Source organism: Salvia splendens, chromosome 13 (assembly GCF_004379255.2).
Source record: "Salvia splendens isolate huo1 chromosome 13, SspV2, whole genome shotgun sequence".
Lineage (NCBI taxonomy): Eukaryota > Viridiplantae > Streptophyta > Magnoliopsida > Lamiales > Lamiaceae > Salvia > Salvia splendens.
In genome coordinates, this window is record NC_056044.1 from 30,274,023 (window position 1) to 30,284,832 (window position 10,810).

A 10,810-nucleotide genomic window follows, 5' to 3' on the forward strand; every position below is an offset into this window, starting at 1 on the left:
TTCCGCGGCTTTATCTAAAGCTATGAATTCAGATTCCATAGTGGATCGGGCTATACATGTTTGTTTCGTGGTTTTCCACGAGACGGCACCTTTATTCATTTGATCACGATTTAACCCTTTGGTTAGCGGATCCGCCGGCTTCTTCCGCGGCTTTAGCTTCCCTCTAGCAATTTATTCATTTGATCACGATTTAACCCTTTGGTTGGCGGATCCGCCGGCTTCTTCCGCGGCTTTATCTAAAGCTATGAATTCAGATTCCATAGTGGATCGGGCTATGCATGTCTGTTTCGTGGATTTGGTTAGCGGATCCGCCGGCTTCTTCCGCAGCTTTAGCTTCCCTCTAGCAATTTATTCATTTGATCAGGATTTAACCCTTTGGTTATCGGAAGCTATACATGTCTGTTTCGTGGATTTGGTTAGCGGATCCGTCGGCTTCTTCCGCGGCTTTATCTAAAGCTATGAATTCAGATTTCATAGTGGATCGGGCTATACATGTCTGTTTCGTGGATTTCCACGAGACAGCACCACCCCCAATAGTAAAGACATATCCACTTGTTGAAAGTGAGTCTTTATTATCGGATATCCAATTTGCATCGCAGTACCCTTCAAGTACCCGGCACCCGGTGCACGGGGCACGGGACACGGTGCGCGATGCCCGGTGCGCGGGTCGCGGGCGGGCGGCGGCGCGCATGTGGGCTCTGGCACCCGTCTTATTCCATGATAATTATTACACATAATAATTCATCTGATTAAATACTTCATCAAAGAAGTTTATCATCCCTGGTGTGGGATAATTAACACTTAGTTAATTAATCCCTTAGTCTTTTCACATAGCTCATTTCTAGCTTTATTGTGACCAATTTTAATATATTAATTCTCAATCACTGGGAATCGGATTTGAGAAAATGAATATACAACGGTCATCTACTCGGAACGTAGATCGACGCTATTGCATTTAATTTCACAAAATTAAATGTCTTGTAACATTTACTATTATTAGTCAAAAATCATTTGACTAAGCACGATTCCAACAATATAGTATGTTTTGAGATAAAGAAGATCCCCTGTTTCGAAAAATCCTAGTACCTGTATTTCAAACCAGTTCATGGAGATAATGATTCAATTCAAATATGTAGCTGCAGAAACTGATATTGGAACACTATACTATTGTTATTGATGAACAATCTGATGCTTAAAAAATATGGATGAGGGTAGAGTTTATTAATGCAACCAACAGAGTGATCAAAGTTACTAGTTGAAGCCATTTTGAGTTCATCGCATGATTATGTTGTATTTGATGGCTTCACTTGAATGGCAGGCATCTAAGTCTTAAATAAACACTATTGGCTTGGCTTGTTTTATTTAGCTGTCTGGTTTCTAACCCATCAATAGATTAAATACATTATTACATGGAAATGGTGTAGCCTGATGATGACTCGTACAGACAGATTGTTTGATCAACTGTATTTGCAGATTAGGAAAAAACATGTGTTAGAGCTTTTACAAATGTTAATTTTTGCAGACAAGCGCACACATACAATTGGACTTGGACTTGGACTTGACTTGCAACATCTTCTCTCTATGCTTAATTTAAGCTTAATTCAACAAGTCATGCTTAGCTCTTATCTCCCCTCCAATGAAAAATAATAAAAATAACAAAATGTCATGCTTAGCTGACCGAACACATGCACTTGCTGCCTTCTGTTTTGTCAGGTAAGAAAGCTGACCAATTATCCTAGACACATGCACTTATATATACACCACAAATCTTAATGACAGACACATTATACCAATACATAATTTAGTTCAACATAAAAAGTTAGAGCAGCGCACCTCCAATGGCACAACACCATAAGAAGATATATCCAGATGTTGAAATAGCGATGCCTACTCGGCCTCGAGCCTCGCTAGGACTAGAAAATGGAGATCCATCATCAATTCTGATGGTGCCACCAGGCAAGCCCAAGCGTAAGCCTGATCCCAAGCCCAAGCCAGACCCCGATCCAGAACCCAACCCCAAACCCAGACGTTGTTGCTGCAAATCCCTTTCCTGGACGGTTGGCCTCCTGACGCTCCTGCTGTTCATCGTTGGAGCCACTGCAGGCATTATTTACCTTGTATTTCAGCCCAAGCTTATTCAGTCGACAACCTTAGGGTATCAGAGACCTGACACTCAATTTCGACATGACCCTTTCTGCAAGGTTCAATGTTAGGATCACCACTGACAACCCCAACAAGAAGATAGGGATCTACTACGAGAAGGGTAGCCGTCTGAGCGTATGGTACGAAGACAGCAACCTCTGCCAAGGAACCACCCCCAAATTCTACCAGGGGCATCAAAACAAGACGGTGCTGAATGTCGCCTTAACAGGGCGGAATCAGTATGGGACAACTCTGCTGAATGCATTGCAAGAGCAGCAGCAGACAGGCAGGGTCCCCCTCGATCTTAATATAAATGTGCCCGTCAGCGTCAAACTTGGAGCCCTCAAGCTCGGGAAATGTGGTCAATGATATCCGGACGCTCTAAACTTGGATTTTGACAAATATCAAGTAAGTTCTGTTTACATTTATATTATTGTTCCTATGTCCTACAATTAAGCTTCTTTGGGTTAATTCTTATTCAAAATACTAATTATATATTTATTTGTGTAATTTTTCAGATATTGACATACGTAGCACCAAATTCGCGTAACGAAGAGGGTTGGCATAACTGCACTGCAGAATCTAGCAAGCTTTCAAGTTGCACAGAAAATCAACAACATATCATAATGGGTAATCCAAATTCATAATAATTATTGTTATTACTATTTCTATTTCCAGTTAAAACTATTAGTAGTTCATAATTTTTTTTCGATTGATCTTGTCCTCCATAATCCTTTGAATTTAATAACAGATTTTCAGACCACGTTTCTAGAAACATTGGAGAAACTAGATGATAATCCATCAAGAGGATTATTCATCACATCGTGCTATACCCATGATTTTATTTACAAACCATCCAATTGGCAAAGAATACCGACTTTGCAAAATAAGGCAAGTTTTATGATTTTATTTGCATTTATCTCTCAAACAGTGAATTCACATTTTGATATATGTCACGAATTAAATTATTTAACGTTTATGATATTTTTTTGTTTTTGAATACAGACAATTCAACAAGCCTTGGGTGATTGGTATTTCGAAAGGTGTTTGCATATAGTATAAATCCAATTAACTGCGATATAGTATAAATCCATTAAGTTTATCTATTTTTTTCATTGTAAGTATATTTAAATTAATGTTTAAGAAAAATGTTATCTATCAAGTTAATATGGGTGTCATTCAACTTATTTTATCAATATCAATATTATTTTAGCATATCTTCTGCAATCAAGTCATAGAGAATTTTATAAACTCCTATTCAAGTTTTCTCTGCGATTCTTTCTTAAGTCGAACTACAGTCTGCATAGGAATTGGATTTTGTATTTAATAGGAGATTTGTTTATCTAATAAATTCCACTTGGTTGATATTTTTGTATTGAATCTGTTACCGATAATAAATTACACTTACTTCTCATTAGTAATAACAGCAATAGACGCATTAATTTGTAAGTTTCATCGGTTAAATTATGTTATGATAAATTATCTAACTTCCATCATGTACTAACTTAAATGCATTAATTTGTAAATGTCGTCGGTTATTATGTTGTGATAAATTATCTATTTTCATCAGATAACACTATATAAACAACAAGATGGAGAGGCTAAAAACTAAGTAAAACATGACTCCTCAATCCAAGACAATTATTTTGATCCTAGGGCTTCATATATTAAGTGTTCTCACTGAAGGATTGGATTATCAAGATCCAGAATGGCTTAAGGTTTTGCCTCCGGATTGTCTAGATACATTTTACCATGAAATGTGCAAAAATGCATCTGATGCAGTAGACGTTTCGGATAAATGTTGCGGCTTCTTTATCGAGACACTTAACTATGGCCGCTTCATGTACGGCCTCCTTAAACAATTTGAGAGTATGCACCTTTGCGACGATAAGCTAGACCCTGGCAGGGCTCAAATCATTTGGGACAAGTGCTATGGCTACACAAAGCTGTAATATGTACACTATATATAGCTGGCTGTTGAAAATAAAAATACATATGAAGTTATAATATCACATCATCTATATAATTGTCAACTTACTTTTATCAAGGTTATTCAGTAATTTTGTATGAGTTTAAGCAATGCTATAAACAACATACTAAACACAATCAAAATAATCTCAACAATTCTCATAGGTTTACTTATCTAAGTAACCATGGATACCAAATACACGGTAAGTTGAGGCATCTTCCAAAGCATTGACTTCAATCCAGTTGGTTTATATAGTATGTTTTATTTAGCTGTCTGGTTTCTAACCCATCAATAGATTAAATACATTATTACATGGAAATGGTGTAGCCTGATGATGACTTGTACATATTGTTTGATCAACTGTTGCAGATTAGGAAAAAGCATGTGTAAGAGCTTTTACAAATTACGAAGTTGTTGATTTTTGCATACAAGCGCACACATACAACTGGACTTGACTTGCAACATCTTCTCGCTTATGCTTAATTTAAGCTTAATTCAACAAGTCATGCTTAGATCAACTCCAATGAAAAATAATAAAAATAACAAAATGTCATGCTTAGCTGACCTAACACATGCACGTGCTTTGCTGCCTTCTGTTTTGTCAGGTAAGAAAGTTAGACCAATTTTCCTAGACACATGCACTTATATATACACCACAAATCTTAATGACAGACACATTATACCAATACATAATTTAGTTCAACATAACAAATTAGAGCAGCGCACCTCCAATGGCACAACACCATAAGAAGATATATCCAGATGTTGAAATAGCGATGCCTACTCGGCCTCGAGCCTCGCTAGGACTAGAAAATGGAGATCCATCACCAATCCGATGGTGCCACCAGGCAAGCCCAAGCCTAAGCCTGATCCCAAGCCCAAGCCAGACCCCGATCCAGACCCTGAACCTGAACCCGAGACGTTGTTGCTGCAAATGCCTTTGCTGGACGGTTGGCCTCCTGACGCTCCTGCTGTTCATTGTTGGAGCCACTGCAGGCATTATTTACCTTGTATTTCAACCCAAGCCACTCAATTTCGACATGACCCTTTCTGCAAGGTTCAATGTTAGGATCACCACTGACAACCCCAACAAGAAGATTGGAATCTACTACGAGAAGGGTAGCCGCCTGAGCGTATGGTACAAAGACACCAACCTCTGCCAAGGAACCATCCCCAAATTCTACCAGGGGCGTCAAAACAAGACGGTGCTGAATGTCGCCTTAACAGGGCGGAATCGGTATGGGACAACTCTGCTGAATGCATTGCAAGAGCAGCAGCAGACAGGCAGGGTCCCCCTCGATCTTAATAAAAATGTGCCCGTCAGCGTCAAACTTGGAGCTCTCAAGCTCAGGAAGGTCAGGATATTGGGGACCTGCATGTTGATCGCTGATAGTCTTACTACTAATAGTTTAATCAGCATTAAAGCTAGTAGCTGTCATTTTGGACTCAAACTCTGAATAATTTCCTGTTCCAATGTTCTGGGAAGAAAGATATTTTGTTATTTTCTTTACTTTCAGCTTTCACGTTCTTTGTAGATCTGCCTTCCTTTTTTTGTATTTACCTTTCATTGATTACGTTAGTATTAGAAGAACAGCCTACACAAATAAATAATATCCCACAATCATGAAAAACATAAATAATTTACTGCATTGTCAAAAGATTGTAAGAGAACTACACCAATCTGGAATAACTGCTAATAATACAATTCTAATATGATAACCCCGGAGCTGTAATTTTGATATCCTGTTGGTGGAGTTCTTGCTTGGCCCATATTTGCAAAACATCAGCCAAGTAGATGAGGACATGAGGCGTTTCAGCTAAAGGGCCAAACAATGGTGAACTCTTTCACCTACTCTCAGATGGTTCCCCTTGAACTCCTGCCTAAGATCTTTCGTACTCTGTCGATAACCAGGAAGAATTAGTCAACTGCACTCCTCGTGCTTAAAGTAATCAGACATCTTTACTTTACTTTCAATTTCAATTGCCTCCTTGGATGTCCGGGTGCTTCTCAGGCAAGTATGGCATTATTGTGTGGATGTGGTATGGACAGTAATTCTACTGCGTATACATGTCAAGAATTGATTGGATAGTAGACAAACTATGGCAGCATTTTAGTCCCAATTAGTCTGTGCTCTACTATGGAAAGAGACATTCCTGTCTGTGAGACAGCCCTGACAAAAGCCAAAAACCACTTTGTTTTTCCAAAGCCAGTTTTCTGGTTGTTGGAAGGCTCATCAGTCGTGTTGATGTAGTCAGGCACTACCCTGGCATAGCCACTTATTTATTAAGGAAAAGATATTCTCAAATCTCTAAAAACAAGCACCGGAGAAACAAAAGAGTAAAAAAAAAAGCAATCATACACATTGCAGTTTCCAATTTCACTTTTCAAGACAGATCAAATATAGTTACCCAGCAAGTAAAGAGTGAAGATAATAATTTCATCTTCATAGGTGAACATGAATATAAGGCCAGATAACTAATTATCGTAGTGATACAAGCACACATAACTTGGTTCCTAAGAACTTACTTGAGAAATTTCAGAAAGAATTCAGCTCTTAGTTTCTCATAGGTCCACCACACATTGTAATGAGCTCTTGGAATTCCAGCCGAACACTTTCACAGATAATTCCTCGTTTTCCTGATATTAAGCCTGACAACTCCCTGTGGATTGGATTCTGATTTCCAGAATCAACCTGGAATTGCATAAATCAAGGTCACTTGCAGGTAGCAACAAATCGAAAAAAGGAAACCATGGGAAACAAATGCAGCATGCAGATGGGAGTTAAAGTTGAAGCAGAACAATAGACAGTATGATTCCTTGCTTCTTCTCACATTTCAAGCAATATGAGTGATGATAGGATATGAGCATATCGAAGTCTCCCTTGTGAAACATTCATCTCATGAGCAATTGCAGGATTTGCATTAACATAAAACTTGATGCTTGAATCCTGATTTTTTGTTTTAACCTAGAGACGCACTGGCAGAATATATAGTCAGGCTGCATCCTAGAGATTAAATTGGCGTTACATGATTTAATCATTAGTCTTTTGCAGATTTGTTTTATTTTTTCAAATTCTAACTTCTAATCTGGTTTTCGCCATATAATGCAAGGGCATAATCTTCATTCATCCAGTGAGAGGCATCTACTTCAACATGTAAGTTGATGAGCAGTGCTTGAACTCTATCTCTGAATTTTACAATTTTTGTTGTTGATTCAGCTCTGCCCTTTTGGATTTGGGAATTTTTTTGCCAATTTTGAGCTGTCACTTAATCGTTCTCCAAGTACATTCTCTGTTGACAATTCAAAGTTGCAGATTTGATTATTTGTGTTATTTCATTCAAATTCAACTTCTAGAGTCAACTGAAATATAATGAATATTTTCATCACTACAGTTTGATTCCTTCCTTCTAATAAATTAGCTGGTTATTTCTGCAAATTTTACTACTATTAACTTAATAGTACTCCAAATATGATATGCTGCTATCAGATAGTTTAACTAAGTTTTTTTGTTGATGAAAGATGGGTAGCATTAGCCACAACCAAGTCACGGTCTCCATATGCTTCAAAATTACACTTTATGTGCTCGTTTTCATCGTATCTCAAGTCGACGCTCAAAACACTGCCCAAGGACTAAATATCACGTTCATAGCAGATGCCATAACAAAAGGGGCCGGTAAAAGTTGTACTACTTTCCAAGAATTTATTTATTACTACTCCATGTATTCAAGTTATGATTTGATGATAAACAATTTAATTGCATAATCTGCTTGGATGGAACCTCTGGAGCCTACTATTTTGCTAAGGGATTCGGAGATGGAATCAACAGTTGTATGGTTTATCTACCGGTCAGCCCTCACACTAATACTAAGAGACTATTATATGTGCCCTAAATCTCTATTCTTTTTTTAAGTTACAATAATAAAATCGTCTATGTTATTTTAGTAGTATTATTTAATTAGTTTAACTTTGACATTTTTCATATTAGGGAGGAGGATGGTGTTCTTCAAAGGAAGACTGCCTCAAAAGAAGCCACGACTATGCTTTAGGATCCAACAAAAATGCTCCTCCTAAAGCTTTGCGTGCTTTCCAAAGTCAAAACAAAAATATAAATCCAGGTTATAAGGAATCACACTTGCATATGAATTAATTAGTTGAGTTTACATGATTTAATGCTATGTTTGTATGTGACTGACATATTATCTCTGTTTTACTTGAAACAAGTATTACATTTAAATATTCATAATAAGTGGTTAATTTATTGTTTCAGATTTTTATAACTGGAATATGGTTGAGATCCGGTATTGTGACGGAGCATCATTTGTGGCAGATGTTGAAGCCATCAATCCGGTATATGTCTATGACAACTTAATTATTTTGCTTCCTAAGATTGAATAATCACAAACTAGTTATTATTACAATTTTTATTATTTCTAGGAAACAAAACTCTATCTAAGAGGCCGGAGAATCTTCTCTTTTGTAATTGAAGAGCTCATGAGGACTCAAGGAATGAGCAATGCTGAAAATGTATGATTTATTCTAACCTAACGAGTACTATTTTATTTTTTGCTCAAATTACTTGTCGTTTAATCATGGCATAACAAGGGTGTTGGTGATATTCTTGACAGGCTTTACTCGTAGGAACCTCGGCAGGTGGGTTGGCCACGATCCTGAATTGTGATCGTTTCCATTCTTTTCTCCCAATTGCTTGTCGTGTAAAATGCATTTCAGATTCTGGGTTCTTCATACGAGCGTAAGATTCAACTGAAAACTTATAAATCTTGAATTGATGTTTGTTTTTCTACACTTACTATTTTTTTTTATGTTGGAACCAATAGGGAACATCTCCGTGGAGCTCAGGACAATATCATATACAAATTTCGCAACACAGTTTTATTTCATTTAAGGATTTTTGTGTATTTGAGAATAATTAACATTTTCACTATCAATATTTTATATAGAGTATTTACCATTTTAAAGTTTCTATCTCACATATAAACATTATCTAATCAACAACATTTTTTTCTCCAGGAATTAGCAGAATTTCTGCCAAAGTCCTGCACACAGAGACATGCTCCAGAATTGGTTAATGAACACATGTTTGATTTCCTCGCATTACAGATTTGATTTCCTCACATTATTATATTTGAAACATGACTAATTAAATGTTTTTTATAAATTCAGTGTTTTCTCCCAGAAAATGTGGTAAATGATATTCAGACGCCGCTGTTTCTGTTAAACTCTGATTTTGACCGATATCAAGTAAGTTCTTCTATTTACAAAAAAAATATAGAAACTTATATAATACTCTCTCCAAACTAATGAAAATGACCCATTTCTTGAACAAAATGAGATTTTATGTAATGCTGCTTTATTTTGTTTTGCTTTGTGGATAGAGGAGAACAGAAAGAAAAAAGTGAGTGATAATTGTTTGAAAATATTCTAAGAATAGTTCCTATCTTACAATATGGGAACATATTTACAGAAATTATAACTTGTTATAAAAATAATATCAATAGAGTGGACAAAATGGGCTTCTTTGAGTTTCTTTTTTTTAAATAATTAGGCTTCTTTGGGTTAATGTTATTTCAAAATCATAATTATATTTTATTTGTGTATTTATTCAGTTAGGGGTGCATGTATTACCAAATTCGTCTATTGAAGTAGGCTGGAGAGATTGCTTGAAAAATGATAGCAGTCTCCCAGGTTGCACAAAAAATAACATTCTTCCATGTTGCATGGACAATCAACTACAACTCATGATGGGTATTATTATTTCTATTTTCAGTTAAAATCTATTTTATTTTCGATTGATCTTGTCCTACTCCTCCATAATCATTTGCATTTGATTTCAGATTTTCAGACTACATTTCTGAAAACATTGGAGAAACTAGATGATAATCCATCAAGAGGATTATTCATCACTTCGTGCTATGTCCATGATTTTTTTTACAATCCATTCAATTGGCAGGGTATACCCACTTTGCAAAATAAGGCAAGTTTTATGAGTTTATTTCTGGATTAGTGGACTCGCATTTTGATCTATACCACGATTTAAATTATTCCATTTTTATGATAATTTTTACTTTTGATTACAGACAATTCAACAAGCCGTGGGTGATTGGTATTTCGAAAGGAGTGGTGTTCAGTTCATAGACTGTCAAAATCTATATCCAATTAATTGCATTGTAACAGTTTGAATCCATTAAGTTTATATAATTTGAAGTATATTTATATTTAGATTTAAGGAAAATATTATCTATGTTGATACGGGCCTCATTTTACTCTAAGCGGCTACATATCTGTCAGCCCAAACTTTGACATGCAGTCCAGACGACCATCAAGAGAAATGTTCAGAAACTCAATCCACCAACATGACCTAGCCTAGGTGCAAGATCTCTTGTCTTGTGCAACAAAGATTGTATTTACAAATCTTTTACCCATACCATATTAGTTTACCATATCTTCTGTAATCAGGTCATGTGGAAGATTGTATTTAGAGATCCTTTTTACCCATATCAATATTAGTTTATAATATCATCTATAATCAAGTCATGGGGCATGAGTCATATTGTCCAAGAGCTATGAGAAAATTAGGCAATTTTTTTGGTAAAACCATGACGAACCTGAAGGATTGTAAGGCCATCCACTTGAGTAGTGAAACTTCTATATTTGAACAACAACCAGACAATGAGGTAGAA

General features: G+C 36.4%; 1 protein-coding gene, 2 long non-coding RNA genes and 1 pseudogene across 3 annotated transcripts; 3 read left to right on the forward strand and 1 right to left on the reverse strand.

Annotated features, from left to right (window-relative positions):
* The first annotated feature begins 1,691 nt into the window (after positions 1-1,691).
* On the forward strand, positions 1,692-3,032 carry LOC121762853 (annotated as a pseudogene).
* A 1,646-nt stretch (positions 3,033-4,678) lies between these two features.
* LOC121762852 (NDR1/HIN1-like protein 6) lies at positions 4,679-5,645 on the forward strand. Its single transcript, XM_042158868.1, has one exon. The coding sequence runs from the start codon at positions 4,843-4,845 to the stop codon at positions 5,566-5,568; it is 726 nt and encodes a 241-aa protein (XP_042014802.1). The 5' UTR covers positions 4,679-4,842; the 3' UTR covers positions 5,569-5,645.
* Positions 5,646-5,992: 347 nt separating this feature from the next.
* On the reverse strand, positions 5,993-6,764 carry LOC121762860. Its single transcript, XR_006042296.1, has 3 exons — positions 6,639-6,764; positions 6,081-6,375; positions 5,993-6,009 (listed from the first exon to the last, which is right to left on the reverse strand). It is a non-coding gene; the product is annotated as an uncharacterized LOC121762860 (long non-coding RNA).
* Positions 6,765-8,815: 2,051 nt separating this feature from the next.
* Positions 8,816-10,064, forward strand: LOC121762858. Its single transcript, XR_006042294.1, has 4 exons — positions 8,816-9,194; positions 9,294-9,371; positions 9,737-9,875; positions 9,965-10,064. It is a non-coding gene; the product is annotated as an uncharacterized LOC121762858 (long non-coding RNA).
* The last annotated feature ends 746 nt before the right edge of the window (positions 10,065-10,810 follow it).

What these genes read in the sequence shown, in the direction of transcription:
- LOC121762852 (XM_042158868.1), top strand. Translation starts at nt 4,843, where the DNA reads ATGGCACAACACCATAAGAAGATATATCCAGATGTTGAAATAGCGATG.